We start from the raw sequence: 19148 nt of genomic DNA, 5'->3' as shown, positions 1-19148 counted from the left end.
AAAGGTATCCATCCTGTCCAGAATGCTATTGGGTTGGCCAAAAAGTTCATTTGGGGTTTCCCATATGACATAATAGAAAAACCGGAATGAACTTCTTGGCCAGTGCTATATTTGTACAAGCTGCCCTCAATTTCCAAAGGCAGTTTTTGTGTTTGAGGCACAGCAGGAATGTGAACTTTGGGGAAAATACTCAGAAGACACACGTTTGCACCCACAGTTCCCTGGCCACCCTTCTTGTGTCATTACTGTTTGAGTGTCGTGTTTCACGACCTTGATCCTTCTCTTTCACAATCTCATGAGAATGCTTTATTTCAAAGGTAACAAGCACACGGGATTTCTCTGGCAGCAGCCTGACACGGCTCTTTGCCTGTTTTCTTATTCACAGCAAGTCATGTCCTGATCTCTACACTAGGTCATAAGATCCACTCAGGGCAGCCTTCTATCCATCACATGGCACGTGGCTACAATGGGATTTGCACACATCAATCAGAATTCAGCAACGGGAGGGAGGGGAGGTGGCATACCAGTTGAGAACGAGCTCCTTAGGTCTTGGAAATGAGCCATCAGGCAAGAGCTGGAAAATGACTTGATCTTTTCTGTTCCTGACTGCTTCTGTCTCCTTGCCCTTCTGATCATCTCTGTTCAGTGTCCCCTTGCCATTTCAGACTCAACATCAGCAGGTCCTTGTTTAAAGATCTAGTTGCTCTCACATCCCTGAGAAAATGTGTCCCACTTCCCAATTCCTGGGTCTCCACCTTCCAGAAGATCTAACCAGAACCATTATAATCTTTCAAAGTCCTATTTCAGTGCCCAGTGCCATTTACATACCCTAAGGTAAATTCCTTCTTTTTCCTGTATGAGTTTTTCTCTGAACTCAAAGTTACCTTTGAAATAAAGCATTCTCAATTGGATTGATTTAAAATTTTTTATATTACTTATTTATTTGGCTGTGATGGGTCTTAGTTGCAGCATGTGAGATCTAGTTCTCTGACCAGGGATTGAACCGAGGCCCCCTGCATTGGGAGCATGGAGTCTTAGCCACTGGACCACCAGGGAAGCCCCTTTCTGAACTTTTGAGAGATTCTAGCTCTGAGTAAGGTAATATCTCAACTTTATTATGGACGATGCCCAAAGAGCAAGCTGGGGAATCTTTTAAAAATGTTAATCACAAAAATCATAATACCATATATACATATTAATTTCAACAATAGTTTATTTAGTTAATATGGCTTTCTTAGGACTCTTTTCAAATTACCAAGAGAGAATTTAATGTTTACACATGTATTATGTAGTCTGGGCTTTTCAGTTTTGTTTGTTTGTTTTTGTTTCATGTTTCAGGCTTTGATTTTGAAAGACAGAGCTAGTTTTCTTCCTCTTAAAGGAATAGCAATGTGCTGTTGCCTCCACCTCCATGTGACATTTCAACATAGGAACATAAGGGAGAAGAAATGAAAATTGTAACTGCTCTTTAAAATTGCAAGAGGAGGAGACACTGTTTTAAAATCAGCTTTAAATCAGTATAATTTAATGATTATCGTCTGATAATCTTTAAATGTTAAATATTTTCCGTTAGAGCTGTACTGTCTGAAAGAGAAATTGTATCATATTTTTCTTAAGGCTAGATAAATGTCAACTGGCTACTTATGTCGCAATCATAAATTATACAGCCTTTGGAAGAAATCAAGAGTCTGGTGTAGGACTTGCCCCACCTTGCTGTCCATTGCTCTTTGAAATACATGAAAACCCATTAGAATTTCTCAGAGGGGCTTATGGTTTTGGTTTCAACAGCAAGCAGTTAATGTTCAGTTAATGTTCAATAAACTAGCAGTTAGCTAGTTTATTGTTTAAACGGCTTAACATGAATGGCTATTTGCAGAAGTCAACACATACATGGCAGTTCCTCAGTGCCTGGCAGTGTTCTAAGTGCAATAAACATATCTTAACTCATTTCATCCTCACAGACCCACCAAAAGGAAGGCACAATTGTTCACAGATGAAAAAACCTGAGAGGCAAAGAGATGAACTAACTAAAACTAACCCTATGTCACACAGTCACTATGTATGACTGTGAGGATTCACTCCTGGGATGCTGGGCTATAGAGTCTTATATATTAATATTACATCTTATTGCCAGAATGAGTTTCTACAACTTCTTTCACCCAAGGCTCATCCTCCTCGGATAATATAATGGGCTTTCAGGAGAGAGGATGCATGAGGATGGCTGAGTGCATGACAAGACACAAATGAAGACACAAAATGTTGACGTGATTGGCTTCAGATTAGTCAATGAAGTAAGCAGGAAAAGACCCAGCAGTGCATTTATAAGTATTCTAGTTCTTTCCACTGTGGTTTTAGTTTCCAGATGACAAAACACTCCCTTTCAGCTGTAGTTTCTGGACCCAAGAGTGATTATCATACTCGTAATATGTATGACTGAGTTCCTTTGCTGTCCACCTGAAACTGTCAGCTATATTCCAATATAAAATTAAAAGTTAAAAAAAAAAAAAGAGGGATTCACAACAGGAAGTCAGGTTGATAGAACCAGGAACCAGAGAAAGATGTATTTGAAAGGCAAGTGCATGATTCCAAACATAATTTTGTTGTTGTTTGTTGCTAAGTTGTGTCCAGCTCTTTTAGGCATGGTTTAATTGGCCAAACTTTCTTTCATGTTTGGTGCTGTTAAAGCAAGAGGTACAAATGAATGGGTGAAGGAAGGATAAACATGGCTTAACACCCCACCCAATTAATAGTCTCTTCACCAACTCCTCTGGATTCACCACCACCTGGGGCAAGCAAAAATTCTAGTTCTGGCTGAGGGTGATGGGGAGAGACCCACCAGTAGCAGTGGACACTATTAACTGCTCTTGATGCTGTAACCATGGATATTGGTTGTCTTAGCCCAGAGCATCTTTCCTACCTTTCCATTGGCTGAAAATCGATGTGTGAGCAGACTTCTCCATTCAGTAATGTAAGTGTGTGGAAGTTTGGTCACATGCTCACTGATGTTCTTCTTGCCTATGACTGTCTTAGGCACCATCATTAAAATTTGCCCGCATTTCCTTCTCTGAGAATGGGAAGCCTATCTCATGCCCAGCAATGACCTCATGTTTCATCTTTGACATTTCAGAATCATTATCAAGGATTTCTATTAAATTCCAGATTCACAAGGGAAAAGGGAGAACAAACAACTCATTATGTCCTTTCCTTCTTCTCGTCCCTTTATCTGAGGGTGGTCTGTTTTCTGAAAATGCAGCGAGAAACAATAATTATTTGTTGGAAGGCTGTCGCCAGGCTCTAAGTTACAAACATGATTTATAATCTAGAGAAGAATGATCTGTTCACCTGTAGATTTGTACTGACTTCCCTAGAGAAGATGGACAGGTAGGGGACTTTTTTGAGAGTGGAGTTTGTCTTACGCTGCACCCAATAATTCAAAGCTGAGTATTTTCCTGAGTCAGGTGGCTTGAGATGAAAATGCCACAACAGTCTACGAGAACAGGGAGCAAGATCAATACAGATCACCACCACCAAAGAGGCGTGGGGGGCATTGGTCTAGCACTCTGTGTCGACAGAGGGATACATTTTCAGAGAACTTGCCAGTACAGACCATTGAGCAATGCAGGCATATTTAGTGACCCTTTCCCTGGGAGGAGGGGAGGCAGTCCTTTGGTGTTATTTGCCATGGAGCATATCACCTCACAAATCATATGAACACCAGGACCTTAGACTGTAAGGCAGGACTTAAATCACCTTCAAGACCAAGTTTCTCCTAATTATGTATGTTGTTTGTACTCTAAGTGTGGCAAAGTATGATAATTGCTCAGTCATGTCCAATTCTTTCGCCACCCCTTGGACTATAGCCCACCAGGCTTCTCTGTCCATGGAATTCTCAGGCAAGAATACTGGAGTGGGAGGCATTCCCTTCTCCAGAGGATCTTCCCAACCCAGGGATCAAACCCAGGTCTCCTGCACTGCAGGCAGATTTCATTGCGTCTGTAAGGCTGTGTTAAGCTATTCTGACACTACATGAGTCATGATTTGTCCATACATAGATTTATACTGACTTCTTTACAGAAGACTAACAAGTAGGGACTTTCTTAAAAGATTAATCTGTCTTATGTTGCACCCGATAATTCAGAGCATTAAACTGAGCTCTCCTTTATTCAGTCCCAACACACGTCTCTAAATTTCCTTTTCATTGTCAACTATATGATTAACATAATAAGGGATGGTTCTTCCTCACCCACCCTGGAGTAGTTCAAATAACAAATGTCAAGAAGTTTAAATGCATGGATGCTTTCATATGCAGCTTTTAACATGAGCTGTTTATTGGTCATCCAATTACTTAAGGGTCAGAAATTCATTCTTTTCATAATGTCCTACCAAATAGACTCATTAACTTAGCTATTATTTCTAAATTGCTACGCCCAGTCCATGAAAATCTGACAGGCGAAAAGGGCACATTGAGCTGGCAGGACACTCCGATGTCTCTGCTGAGAGGTTGCTGCGTTTGACTTGTCTCTTTTTCCTCTGCCCAGCAAAGAGGACCTATTGATCACTGATACTCAGATCTAACCTTTCATTTTCGGTAGAGTTCTGGTGATGAGGATGTTCAAGCCAAACCAAGATTATCTGCCATGAGTTCTGCTTGTAAGACCGATTCTAGACTTCCGGCAATTGACCAAACCTCAGTCAAGCAGAAACATAAAAGTACCATGACTCCCAAGAAATCAGAGAAAGCGGGCCCCAGCAAACCCCCTCCAGGTGAGCGGCAGGTTTATTGAAATTCACAAAATCTAAAAGGTGAATGGCGGGTTTATCGAAATTCACAAAATCTAAAAGGTGAGTGACGCTTTTCTGTTTTGTTTTGAAATTCACAAGCTTTTTAAAGTCTAGCACCACACTGAAGACTACAATCAGATGGGTGGGCTGATGACAATCCAGTGTTTTTCATGTGCCTCATTCAGGTTTTGGAGGGTTTGATGATCTTCCGCTAGTGATCAGATTCTTTTCGGAGAACATCAGGTTGAAGAGGTGTGAAGTAGGCCAAGTAAGGGTCTCCACTGCCCACGCATTCTGCCCACTCACTGCCTTTGTGTGGCACTGGCTTAGAATGGCTGCCCTTTCACCTTCGTCACCCTTCTGGGAGGATAAAGGCATTTGGCCCCAGGTATCAAGTTTTATGACTCAATCCAGAGCATGAAGGGAAGCTTTCAAATGCATCTGAATGGCATAATTTACTGCCGAGAAAGAGAGTAATAAAGTCTTCTAGTTCTGTGGTTGTCCTCTCTGGGGGAAAAAAAGGGAGCCTTGATAAATCCTCCCTTTTGTGCAATTTGGTAAATAATTCACTCTTTAGCTGCCTTTGAAGCAAAGACCCATCCTCTGCTTCAGGCAGGAGCGACTTAATAGTATCCAGAGAGGGGATAAATGCAGCCAGAAGTTTAGAGTCCCTCAGGCTCATCTCCATTAGAGCCAGCATCTGTAGGACAAACTTGATTCCTCTGGGGAACTGACGTGGAAGTTGGGATAGCCAGGCAGAAAGGCCCGGCTTCTGCTTGCAATGGAATGGAAACAATCCAGATTAACTGCCCAAGAATTTGTAAATAGCATGCAATTTGTTTAAAAGCACAATGACTTTCTAATCCTAAATAGCTCCTGTTCTGCAACCACCCATCCAGTTAAGTCTGGATGCATTTTTAGACAATGGCAGCTCTCAGATTAACTAGGCATATTTTATAGCTTTAATGAAGTTGGGGGAAAATATTGACTTCTGAAATTATGTCCTTTCAGGCAAAGCCCCAACTCCTTTTCCTATTTAATTAGCCAAATTTTCTTTCACCTTTGGTGCTTTTAAAGCAAAAGGTACAATGAATGGGTGAAGGAAGGATAAATATGGCTTAACACCCCACCCAATTAAGAGTCTCTTCACCAACTCCTCTGGATTCACCACTGCCTGGGGCAAGCAAATTCTAGTTCTGGCTGAGGGTGATGGGGAGAGACCCACCAGTAGCAGTGGACACTATTAACTGCTCTTGATGCTGTAACCATGGATATTGGTCGTCTTAGCCCAGAGCATCTTAATTCCTACCTTTCCATTGGCTGAAAATCGATGTGTGAGCAGGCTTCTCCATTGTAATGTAAGTGTGTGGAAGTTTGGTCACATGCTCACTGATATTCTTGCCTAGGTCAGGAAGAGTTGGACACGACTGAGCGACTTCACTTTCACTTTCTTGCATTGGAGAAGGAAATGGCAACCCACTCCAGTGTTCTTGCCTGGAGAATCCCAAGGACAGAAGGGCTTGGTGGGCTACAGTCCATGGGGCTGCAGGGAGTCGGACAAATTGAGTGACTGACTACGCATATTTCCAACTTTTTGTGTGTTTTGGAGGTGGGGGACCTACATGTTTTTCTGGCCGCCATACACCAAGTCTTTCCCCATCACTAGCATATCATTCGGAGAAGGCAATGGCAACCCACTGCAGTACTCTTGCCTGCAAAATCCCATGGACAGAGGAGCTTGGTAGGCTGCAGTCCATGGGGTCGCTGATGATTGAGCAACTTCACTTTCCCTTTTCACTTTCATGCATTGGAGAGGGAAATGGCAACCCACTCCAGTGTTCTTGCCTGGAGAATCCCAGGGACGGGGGAGCCTGGTGGGCTGCTGTCTATGGGGTTGCACAGAGTCGGAACGACTGACGCGACTTGGCAGCAGCAGCAACAGCATGACTGTCTTAGGCTCCATCATTAAAATTTGCCCACATCTCCTTCTCTGAGAATGGAAAACCTATCTCATGCTTAGAAGTGACCTCATTTTTCTTCTTAACAACTGCACATTTTGAAGTGTTTTTAGTAGGACTTAGGTTTTTAATTCAACTGTTTAAGAATGAAATAGGGCAGATAAGATTACTCCTCAAATATTTCAAATACACGCTGTCATGGATCGAACTGAGGATGTCTTTTAAAAAATTGAATTTAAGTTTAAATAATGGAACTGTAGTCACTCGTTATAATTTTTAGCCTTCTTGCTAAAACTGGGTAGCCATCTGCATGTTGTGTTTTGTCCTTTGCAGAGATAAATCATTCAAATGGCCAGTTCAGGCCCATTCCACGTTTAGTTTGTCTGATTAACACAGATGTTCTTCCAACTGAGCGAACTCCATATTGAACTTACAACACTGACAGGAAAGGAAAATTAACTCACTTTCCATTCTATAAAACCTCAAATTTGAGGAATTACTAGATTGGAAAGCACCAAGGTATAGGCAAGAGAGCCAAGTTGGCAGAAGGATAATTATTTCACCAAATAAGAGATGTCACTTCCCCAAAGGCTCAGCAGGTAAAGAATCTGCCTGCCATGGAGGAGACATGGGTTCAATCCTTGGATCAGAAGATCCCCTGGAGAAAGAAAGGGCAACCCAATCCAATATTCTTGCCTGAAAAATCCCACAGACAGCAGAGCCTGGAGGGCTACAGTCCAAAGGGTTGCAAAGAGTTAGACACTATTGAACGACTAAGTATGCAACACTTGGAGTAAAAGCCTTTAAAAACCACCTTGATTTAAAAAAAAAATCCACCAGCTTAAAAATAATAACAAGTAAATTTTAAAACACCAACTTTATTACCACATTATAGCTCTAGACTGTGTCCAAGCTCTATGCAACCATGAGCAGAACCACTGTGGCCCAGCCATCCAGTGAGCATAAAAACCCCGCTGATTGATGTTAGTTATGCAGAAGCCAACTCAGTTCTATAGCAGATTGGGTTAATCGGGTGATCTAAAGGTAGAGTCTTGGTGTGTTGGGATCCATTCGTTTTACATGTGTAGTCTCACCCACAGAATTCCTTTATCAGTGCAGTGAAATGAGAGCCCATGGACAAGGCAATAACTTAAGCTGAGTTTATTCAGGCAAAGTTGAGTGCAGTGGTGGTGACAACTCAGAAAATTCTGATAAATACCCTGCTGTGGTAGAAAAAGAGGTGTGGGGACCTAAAGTATCTAAGACACATCCATCCAATTCAGTGGGAAAATTCACAGGCTCCTGCTTTCCTTCACCTCTGTAGGGAAATAATTTTCTAAAGCATTTTGGGGGCCACCCAAAGATTGCAGTGAGTTACCAAAACTTGCCATGTCAGACCTGAGTTCTACGCAAAACTAATTCCATTAGTACAGTGGAATTCCTTTGCTCAATAGGCTAACATTCCATACTGTGTTATGCCACACTTTTCCTGGGTAAAATAATTCAGCTGGGGAATGTGGCTTGACTTACATGCAAACCTATGTAGTGATATTCCATTATAATCCTTATATGTGAATTATCATCTGGAACCCCTAAAATGGCTCTTTACAAGAGAACCACCAGTACCTGCTACTAATAGATTTATAACCAAGAAGGTCTCAGATTTTCATTGTACTTCACACTCTGTTAGGAGGAATTCATGCATTTTAAATTAATTCATATATTCCATGGAACTGTTTCTAAATGAGTTGGCTTATGATTCTCCTTGTCCCCTATCTCTGTGCAGTTGTGGGCAAGTGCTTTAGCAACAAAATGCGTGGATTATCATCTGGGCCCTGTTTCTCATTTGCTGTGTCCCTTTGAGAAGTAACTTCTCTGTGCCTCAGTTTCCTCATCTGTAAATGGCAGAGCCTGGGAGTCAGAACAGATCCTACCTGCTAGCATAGCTGTGAGGCTCAACCATTAAAACAGCCTCCAGCACCATAGCTCATATATGATAGCTCATGTATGATAGCTCAGTTGGTAAAGAATCTGCCTGCAATGCAGGAGACCCTGGTTTGATTCCTGGGTCGAGAAGATCCCCTAGAGAAGGGATAGGCTACCCACTCCAGTATTCTTGGGCTTCCCTTGTGGCTCAGCTGGTAAAGAATCCACCTGCAATGCGGGAGACCTGGGTTCAATCCCTGGAGAAGGGAAAGGTTACCCATTCCAATATTCTGGCCTGGAGAATTCCATGGACTGTATAGTCCATGGGGTCACAAAGAGTCAAACACGACTGAGTGACTTTCACTTTCACTTCAATTCACTAAGCTACCTTGCACACAAGAGCTTTATTCAATAAGGAGAATGGACTAGAAAATTTTGTTTTCTGTCTTTATGTTAACTCCTCCCCGCTCCTCAGTCTTCTTTTCCTTACCAAAAATCAGAGTTGTATTTTTAAACACCTGACACAAACACAGGCACAGGCACTTTTACTATACCCTGAATTTTCAGAGCAAAACACCAAATGGAAAAAGATGAACAATCAGAAAGCATTCACCAAGCCAGAGATTTGCTTTCCCTCCAAAAAGACATGAAAAACTCAGGCAGCGAGTCAAGACTCAGCTGGGTCTGACGGGCAATTGATTCAGAAATCCTGTTTCACGACCAAGGTGAACATGGATGGAGTGAGCAATAAGCCTGGCCCAGTTAACATATTTTTCTTTCAGAAGCAGAGGGAGGAGGCTTGGGGATTAACCTTTGCTAAAGGCCCAGTCTGTACCCAGGATCTGAGTCCTTCCATCGACCTGTATGAACCAGTGGGAAGCAGAGCAGACAGCAGGCCCATTGAGTGCATGGAGCTGTGCGGGCCACCGGCTCCTGGACTCCTGCCTGTTCCCAAAACACTTCCCAGCCCCGTCCTGACTTGGACAGGAGCCGCCTCTCCTTTCCAGGACATGGAGAGCCATCCAAAGGCCATTGTGCTGTGGGGGTCTGACACCCAGAGTCCTAAGATGCTCCTGACCCCCAGTGCCAGGCTCACAGGAAGTAAAAACCCTCGCCTGCCCTCTCCTCTCACCTGGAGCCCCAGCAGAGTCCCTTTCGTTATGTGCCAGGGAGAGTGATCTGGATGGAGTCCGGTGAGCCGGCTTCCAAAATCTTGCCCTTTAAAACAGAGCCAAATGTTCTGATATTCTCCTCAATTCTTTTTGAGTTCAGTGTTAGTCATTACCAGATACAGATTTGTAGGAGTAGCAAGACCTAGTCAGCCTAACAGTGGGCTTATGATGGAGACTAAAACTAAGAAAAAGCAGTAAACTATTTTAAAAGGTACACCTCTAAGACAACGGTGGTCTCTTTTGGATTGGGAAATATTCACTTGAAGAGCAGACAGGAAGAGAAATTTGAGGGCAAATTCCAAATCTTCATAACTTACCTGGCAAGTCAGTTCTGTTGAAGATTCCCTCTGAGAGGCCAAGATGAATGGGTTTCCAGGCAAGTCCAGTGGCGTCCAACAACTTTCCAAGCTGTCTGCCCAAGTTAGAAAACAACTGACATAAGCAAATGCTCCTATATTTATAGACTGAATCCTAATTCTCAGTCCATGTATGGTAATGCTCCTAAATGAGGGACGCAGGTATCACAGAGCCTGGAATTTGAAGTTCTGGTTCAGGTTTCTGGTCTACTTCACCCTATAAACTGGCGGCTTCTCCAAACTCAGTTTTCTCATCAGTAAAATGGAGTTGTTACCGACACCACAAGGTAGATGTGAGAACTAAAATTCTGGGTATAGACTGGGCTTTAGGTAAAGGTTGCTGCTGCTGCTGCTGCTAAGTCACTTCAGTCGTGTCCGACTCTGTGCGACCCCATAGACCGCAGCCCACCAGGCTCCCCCATCCCTGGGAATCTCCAGGCAAGAACACTGGAGTGGGTTGCCATTTCCTTCTCCAGTGCATGAAAGTGGAAAGTGAAAGTGAAGACACAGTCGTGTCCGACTCTTAGCGACCCCATAGACGGCTCCTCCGTCCATGGGATTGTCCAGGCAAGAGTACTGGAGTGGGTTGCCATTGCCTTCTCCAAGGTAAAGGGTAGGTAAAGGTTAATCCCAAAGACCCCCTCTACTTATGAAGCCTGCTCCCAACACCATAGGCCGCTCCTGGGTTAGCATCTCTGTAAGAGAATAGCTTAAGCAAAGATATTTTAGTTTGAGATGTGACAGGTCATAACTTGATTTTTTTTAATGTTTAACTCTTTGATTATCAATAAAGTCGTCCATCTGTACCCCCAGGACCTATGGGATATTAGCAACACGTTCAGCTTGCCCGCACCATCTCAGAGTGCATGGCACAAGGGGCCTTGGTCTTCCTGTCCATCACGCATTCATTAAGCACTTCGCTATTCACATACTGCCTGCTTATCTGCCAGGCACCGCGTAGATACTGGGGATACAAGAACCAAATGCACAGGACCTGCCTTCCAGGGACTCAAAGCCTAGTGGGAGGGCGGGACACCAAGACACCCTGGCCAAGTTCGAGGGATGTGTTGGGAGGGGCCCGCGAGGCAAAAAGTCCTGAAGGAGGGGATTCAGCCAGGGCCAGAGGAGGAAGGACTCTTGCCTGGAAAATCCCATGGACGGAGGAGCCTGGTGGGCTGCAATCCATGGGGTCACTAAGAGTCGGACACAACTGAGCGACTTCACTTTCACTTTTCACTTTCTTGCATTGGAGAAGGAAATGGCAACCCACTCCAGTGTTCTTGCCTGGAGAATCCCAGGGACGGGGGAGCCTGGTGGGCTTCCGTCTTTGGGGTCACATAGAGTCGGACACGACTGAAATGACTTAGCAGCAGCAGCAGAGGAGGAAGGTGGCTTCCCAGGTGGCTAGGGGTAAAGAACCCGCCTGCCAGTGCAGAAGACACAGGCTCAATCCCTGGGTCAGGAAGACCCCCTGGGAGGAGGAAAGGGAAACCCACTCCAGTATTCTTGCCTGGAAAATTCCATAGACAGAGGAGCCTGGCAACCTACAGTTCATGGGGTCGCAAAGAGGCAGACAGGACCGAGTGAATGAACATGGGAGATTAAAGCAGGAAAGGTGCACCCAGCGGGAGGTGCTGAAGACACAAAGGTATGGAAGAGAGGACGAGGAAGAGGAAGGAGAGAGGACAGACAGACAGACGTGGAGGAACTACAGCGAGTCTCGGGGCTCACAGTATCTCCAGACAAGGAACAGAGGCATCACCTGAGAACTTGTTAAAAATGCAAACACCCCAGCCCAGCCTTACTGACTCAGAACCCACATGTAACAGGCTCTCTGGGAGATTTGTGTGCACAGGTTGAGTTTGAGAAGCTCTGGGTCAGGATCAGGCTACAAGTTAGGAAGTGTAAAGTTGGTGCCCTCCAGGTAAGTAAGGACCCGGCTCCCGAGGGCCCTGAATGTCATGCTGGAGGTGATGGAGCAGCAGACTAAGCAGGGAAAGGACTCTCTCAGATCAGCATTGCTAGCAGCTGACCGTGACCAGGGAAGGGTGTCGGCAAGGAGGGTGAGGGCAGACAGAAGCCAAAAGACCAGACTACCCACAGCTGCAGTGGACCCAGAGAGACCTGAAAAGGGCTTGACCTGGAGCAAAAGCAGAGGGAGAGGGTCTGGCCTGGAGGGATGTTTCAGAAGTAAACCTGGCAGAATTTGGTGAGGGTCAGGAATGGGGAAAAGGAAAAAGGAGGAATCAGAGAAATCTTGGATTTCTGGCCCAGAAAACTAGGCCAACGGCGGCTGCCTTTGCTAAGGCTGAGAAATCAAGGAGAAGGCAAGGCTTATTCTGTAGCTGTTGTCTTCAGGAACATCCTGGTCAGGCCAGGAGATGCCAGGAAGCACCTGGTTATCCAGGTCTGCTGCTCAGCAGAGAACTCCTGGCCACCAGGAGGAAGCCAAGGGCCTGCAATGAGTAAGACGTGGCTGAAACCACAAGCGCGTCTTCCCTGAGAGAGCAGACGGAGTAACGAGAGAGATGGTGCAAGACAGGAAGGAAGGGAAAGACAACTACAGAGAAAGGTTCCAAGAAGTAGGAGCCACTCCAGGAGCCAAGAGAGGCCTTTGGAAATGGGTGGGTAAGCTCCTACAGCACTTTCAAGTGTTTAAGGATTAAAGCCCTCCATTATAGGTAATGGCGCCAACTATGGTGTCTTAGCTTTGGAACCGAGTTCAACCGCAGCATTTCCCAAACTCCTCTGTTGCTAAGAATCCCCAGGGAGGTCCTTAATAAAACACACACACCTGAGGCCTGTCCGGACTCAGAGCATGTCTCTCCAATGATGGGGACGCAAAGCTGGTTTTTTAAAAAGCTCTACAGGTGATTCTCATCATAAGTTTGGGCCACTGTCTCGTAGCCTTGCTTCTCAAACTTTAAAATTCTCCAGAAATACCTGGGAACCTCAATAAACAGCCGGTTATGATTCGGTAGGTTTGAGTGGGCAGCAAGTCTGTATTTCTAGGCAGCTGCCAGGTGACAGCCACACTGCTGTGGCCTCAGGACCACCCTGGCAGGAACAGGTTTAGAGAGAACACCTCTCTCATTTTGCAGGCAAAGAAACAGGTTCTGAGGCGGTAAGCCGTCAATCCAAGGTGACCTAGATGGTGAGCGCCAGAGCAGAGAGATATGTCCTGCCTGAGGGGGGTCTCTCTGGATGGTGACTCCATCAGGCGCCCATATTCTGCCTCCAGCAAGGATGGCAGATTGAGTGTGAGGTTAGCAAACAAATCATTAACTTCACTTGGACCCCTCCCTCCTGTCCACCTGCTTCTTCCTGCTTGCTCCCTCTCCCTGCCCATGAGCCCACCAGGATCTCTCTGCTTCTTTCCCTTTTCCCCCAAGCCTCCCCTCTGCAACAGAAAGGCCAGATTAGGGCATGACCACAACCTCCCAACCAGGGTGGGCAGCTGGAAGGTCGGGGGAGAGAGGCTTACCTAAGTGAGACCCCGCGGACCACCATATGTTGCTGCCAGAACAGCTAATTAGACTGGCTGTGGGAGAGGAGAAAGGCCCGTGAGCTTCCACATGGGAACTTAGTGGGGAAGAACTTTCCTGCATCTGTCGGGGACGCCGGAGACCACTGGCCGGAAAGGGGGGTGATGGTGATATCACTGCCCTGCTTAATTCTTCAGCGACTCTGAGACCCAAGCCAGGCACCTCCTGGGCAGGAGCCGGGCACTCGAAGTTGCCATCCACCCCTCAGGAACGATTTTTGAGTTTTGATTCATTCTCAGCCTTTTGCATGTCCTTTCCCCCAGGCAAGTGTTACCTCCTGACTGCTCTTTTTCTTTTGTGCAGGTGACAGCAGTGAGCACCCGCTGTTCTGTGTTGAATATTCCCCTTACTGCTCCGTCTTTGCTTTCTCCCCTGTCCCGCAGCCCAATACCAATTACTGCTGCCTCCTCCTGCCGCTCGTGCCACCCGCCTCCCCAGTGGCAGGCCCGGACACCCCACCACACCTCCCTCCAGCCCCCTTTCCCCGCTTCCTGAGCCCCTCTCCTTTCTCCCCGGGCCCCGTGCCCAAGTCTCCAGCCGCCCTGTGCTACTTCCCCATCTCTAGCCCCAGGCCCATCGAGACCCCTGTGCTGTGCCTGCCCAGCCCCCGGCGGCCCAGTAAAATTTACCTCATGTGGTAAGTGGCCCTCGGCAGGGCGGGGTGCACAGCACAGTGGAGCCGAAGAGAAGGGGGAACCTCAGGGGAACCTCAAGCTTCCGGAGGGCAGGTGGACAAGAGGGGGGCCCATGGCTGGCCGGTGTGATGCGTCGGGGGCACAGGAAGACCAGACAGCTGCGGCCACTTCACTCAACCTTCTCCCAGCACTTAAAGGAGTGAGCGACCAATAAAACCCCATCCTCCCTATCTCACTCTCTCTCGAGACTCATTTGATTTCTTCACGCCTGTGTTTCTGGCACCGTTTGGATCATAAGCACCAGAAACCCAGCAGGCCCCTCCGTGTCCGATCGTAGGCCTGGAGGTATGACCATGCAAGCTGAGCTGGCCCTGAGCGGGAGGCACCAGGGACAGGACTGGGTGGGGGATGTCCACGCTGGATGTGAGAGCCGGTTCAGGACCACCCCAGGGAGGGACAAATGAAAGGGCTCAGTCACTGTTTATGTTTTCTTTCCTGACTACTTATTAGGCCCTACATCTCTCCAAATCAAAAAAATCCCACCTCCTGGGTCCCTAAATAAAACACATTTATGGTCCATAATTAAGCTTTCATTAAGATCTCCTCTGGGGATGTGAGACAACACACATTTCCCAGCACACTCAGACCAGCAAACAGACACGGCCTATTATTTGTGACTGTACAGAGGCTGCCTATTCCACCAGGGCAACATCAGCTCTTGCAGTTAAGCTGTAATTCTGCCCATGATCCAAAAGAAGCAATAAAACCTTTTCAAAAGGCATCTCTCAGGCCCAATCCTAGGCACTGGGCATTAAAGTAGAGATAGTGTGGGGAGGGGTACAGGTTCAGGAATTCTAGTTCTCTCTCTACCTTTCTTTTTGACTTGGTCATCCAGAACTGTTTCTGTGTATACAGTGATGTGAGGAATTAAAGGATGATCAGTTCAGTTCAGTCTCTCAGTTGTGTCCGACTCTCCGCGACCCCATGAATCACAGCACGCCAGGCCTCCCTGTCCATCACCAACTCCCGGAGTTCACTCAAACTCATGTCCATTGAGTCGGTGATGCAATCCAGCCATCTTATTCTCTGTCGTCCCCTTCTCCTCCTGCCCCCAATCCTTCCCAGCATCAGAGTCTTTTCCAGTGAGTCAACTGATCGCATGATCAGGTGCATGGAATTAACATGGACCACTAAATGGACTCGGTTCTCAGTCGTCAGGGTCCTTGGTTGGGGGAGGGGGTTGTTTTTGTAGGTCTTTTCCTTCTCTTGTGTTTCCTGCCTAAAGAAGTTTCTTCAGCATTTGTTGTAAAGTTGACTTGAAGGTGCTAAATTAACTTTTAAAGCTTTTGATTTCTCCATCAAATCTGAATGAGCGCCTCACTGGGTAGAGCATTCTTGGTTGTAGTTTCTTGTGTTTCATTGCTTTAAATATATCATGCCATTCCCTTCTAGCTTACAGAGTTTCTGCTGAGAAATCAGCTGTTAACCTTCTGGGTTAACCCTTGTATGTTATTTATCATTTTCCCTTGTTACTTTTAACATCTTGTCTTTAATTTTTGTCAATTTGATTAGTTATGTGTTTCAGTGTGTTCCTGCTTCAGTTTATCCTGCCTGGGACTGAGTTTCCTGGACTTGATTGAAGTTCTATTTCCTTTCTCATGTTAGTGACGTTTTCAGCTATTATATCTTCAAATATTTTCTCAGATCCTCTCTCTCTTGTCCTTCTGCTAAGTCGCTTCAGTCGTGTCCAACTCTGTGTGACCCCATAGATGGCAGCCCACCAGGCTCCCCCGTCCCTGGGATTCTCCAGGCAAGAACACTGGAGTGGGTTGCCATTTCCTTCTCCAATGCATGAAAGTGAAAAGTGAAAGTGAAGTTGCTCAGTCATGTCCGACTCTTAGCGACCCCATGGACTGCAGCCTACCAGGCTCCTCCGCCCATGGGATTTTCCAGGCAAGAGTACTGGAGTGGGTTGCTCTTGTCCTTCTAGGGCCCCTATAATGAAAATGTTGGTGTTTTTAATGCTATCCCAGAGGTCTCTCAGGCTGTCTTCATTTCAGTCTTTTTTCTTTATTCTGTTCTGCAGTATTGACTTCCACCATTCTGTCTTTCCCTCAGTTATCCTGCTATTGAGTCCTTCTAGTGTATTGTTCATCTATTTGTTTCTTCTTTAGTTCTTCCAGGTCTTTATTAAATGTTTCTTGCATCTTCTCAATATTTGACTCCATTATTTTTCCCAAGATCCCAGATCATCTTTATTATCATTGTTCTGAGTTCTTTTTCTGGAAGGTTGCCTATCTCCACTTTATTGTTTTTCTGGGGTTTTATCTTGTTCCTTCATCTGGGACATAATCTTCTGCCTTTCCATTTCTGTGATTTTCATTCTGGAGGCTGCAGGTTTATAGTTCTTCTTGCTTCTGGTAGATGAGGCTACCTAAGAGGCTTGTGCAAGCTTCACTGATATGAGGAACTGGTGGTGTGTAGAACTGAGTCTTGCTCTGGAGGGCTGGGCTGTGCGCAGTAAAACTTTAATCTGCTTGTCCGCTGATGGGTAGGTCTGTGTTCCCTCCCTGTTAGTTTTTTGATCGGAGGCAACCCATCCCTGGAATCTCCAGGCTATATGGTAGAGCTAATGGTAATCTGCAGGACGGCTCATGCCAAAGGGTACTTCCTATGACTGCTGTGGCCAGTGCCTTTGTCCCTATGGTGAGCCACTGCCAACCCACGCCACTGCAGAAGACCCTCCAACACTAGCAGGTAGGTATGGTTCAGTCTCCTGTGGGGTCACACTGCTGCTTCTCTGAGGCTTAGTGTACACAAAATTTTGTGTGTGTTTCCCCTGGCCCTGTGGAAGTCCTGCAATCAAATCCTGCTAACTGTTACAGAGAGATTCCCTGGGGATTCCTAGTCCCTTTGCCAGATCCCCAGGCTGGAAAGCCTGACATGGGGCTCAGAACCTTCACAACTGTGGGAGAACTTCTGTGATACAAGTGTTCATCAGTTTTTGGGTCGCCCATCCAGTGGGTTTGGGACTTGATTTTATCATGATTGCGCCCCTCCTACCATCTCATTGTGGCTTCTCCTCTGACTTTGGACGTGGTGTATCCTTTTTTGGTGTGTTCCAGCATCTTCCGGTCAATGATTGTTCAATAGTTGGTTGTGATTTCAGTGCTTTCATAGGAGGAGGTGAGTGCACACCCTTCTTCTCCACTATCTCGAACTAATCTCCAGTTGTCAGGGTCTTGTATAAATATAAGATTTCTACTTTTTTTTTTGTTTTGCTGGTCAAATTAAGAACTATTCAGTCAACAATTGGTGTCCCAGCAATGTCAAGACAATTGAGGCAGACACCTTCTGTGTAAACAGCTGTTTGATTTCTTTGTTACTGGAGGCATCACTTTGCCCAGATACTGGAAGGAATGGGTTTCATGGTGTCCAAAGCAAGCCACAGTCTTCCCAAAATTCACTGACAAACTTCAGGTTGATACATTGCCTGGCAACAAAACTTCTGAACACAACTTGCTCCATCCTCTGTATGGCAAAGGTTCTGTTTTACTACCTGGAGAGGAAGTTATATTTCACCTTTTAGTGTCAGTATAATTTAGTCTTCCTAAAAATTAATATATGTAGCATGCTCTTGTGAAGATCATCTTAGGAAGGCCCCCATGGCCTGAGGTTTTGTTCACTTTGGATGTGAGTAAGGTGATTAGGAACTGGAATTCATGCATTGATACATACAAACTAGGCACTTTGTATGCTGCTAGGCTGTCCAACTCTTTGTGATCCCATGGACTGTGGCCTGCCAGGCTCCTCTGTCCATGGAATTTTCCAGGCAAGAATACTGGAGTGGGTAGCCAGTCCCTTCTCCAGGGATCTTCCCGGCCTGCAGATCGAACTCAGATCTCCTGCACTGCAGGCAGCTTAGGTCACTTCATTTGTAACTGCAGATGCAGATGGAAAAGAAGGAATATTTCATAAGACTTTGCTTTCCATAGGACTTAAAGGGTATCACAGGGAAGAAGTCAGTGGTGCAGCCAAGTTAGATTATAAACTTTAGGCCAAAATGTCTTACTCATCTTTGTGAGCCCTTGGATTATTACACAGAAAAGGCATTTACTGAACAAATTATAATAAAAAGAGTTGCTATTTGTCTTTTGAATTTTATAATAGGATTAAAGAAGAGAGCAAGAATTACACAGGAATAAAGGGTGCTGAATGAGTTATTCTCAACCTATAAAGCCTGCATAATAACACATTTCTGGTCAAATTTGGTTCTCTCAGGGGAGTGACTTCAGATTTCCAATTATTACTGGTAGTATTATTATCACTGTTTATGGCAGAAGCAGCAGTTACCATTTTTAGCAGCTAATAAGCACCAAACACTGAGTTAGACCATTTACCTACATTATTGCTAAACTTCACTATAACTCAACAGGATGTGAATATTCCTGTTTTACAGTTGCAGATACTGAGGTACAAACTGCCCAGAGTCAGAGAAATCTGGCTTCACTACCAGCAGTGTTTTCTTCACTGCCAGAGCTGGTCAAACAATCTCTAGGTTTTTCAGTTTTATTACTTTAGTTTGCTGAGAACTCAATTAGAGGAGACATGGTTATGGAAATCATTCTGGAAATCACTTAAGCAATCTGATGCTTTGAAGAAAGTACTTTTTTGAACAAAACAGACTAATCTGTTATCTTAAGTTATCTTGGGTGTTCAGCACAAGGAAAAAAATAGTTCTACGTTTGGAATTCCCCATAGTTTTCAGCTGAAT

The 19148-nt window shown here is 45.4% G+C and overlaps 1 protein-coding gene across 1 annotated transcript in view; it reads left to right on the top strand.

The window, feature by feature from the left end:
• The window catches only part of MARCHF10 (membrane associated ring-CH-type finger 10), a 94672-nt gene that overhangs the window by 37932 nt on the left and 37592 nt on the right, over positions 1 to 19148 (top strand). The window contains exon 3 of the mRNA XM_055398787.2: positions 4593 to 4764. Within this exon, the coding sequence (XP_055254762.2) occupies positions 4593 to 4764 (172 nt within the window). The remainder of the gene's footprint in view (positions 1 to 4592; positions 4765 to 19148) is intronic.

The sequence above is a fragment of the Moschus berezovskii genome, chromosome 20 (assembly GCF_049115385.1).
Source record: "Moschus berezovskii isolate FMDL1 chromosome 20, NW_MosBer_1.0, whole genome shotgun sequence".
Lineage (NCBI taxonomy): Eukaryota > Metazoa > Chordata > Mammalia > Artiodactyla > Moschidae > Moschus > Moschus berezovskii.
This window is presented reverse-complemented; position numbering and strand designations above follow the sequence as displayed.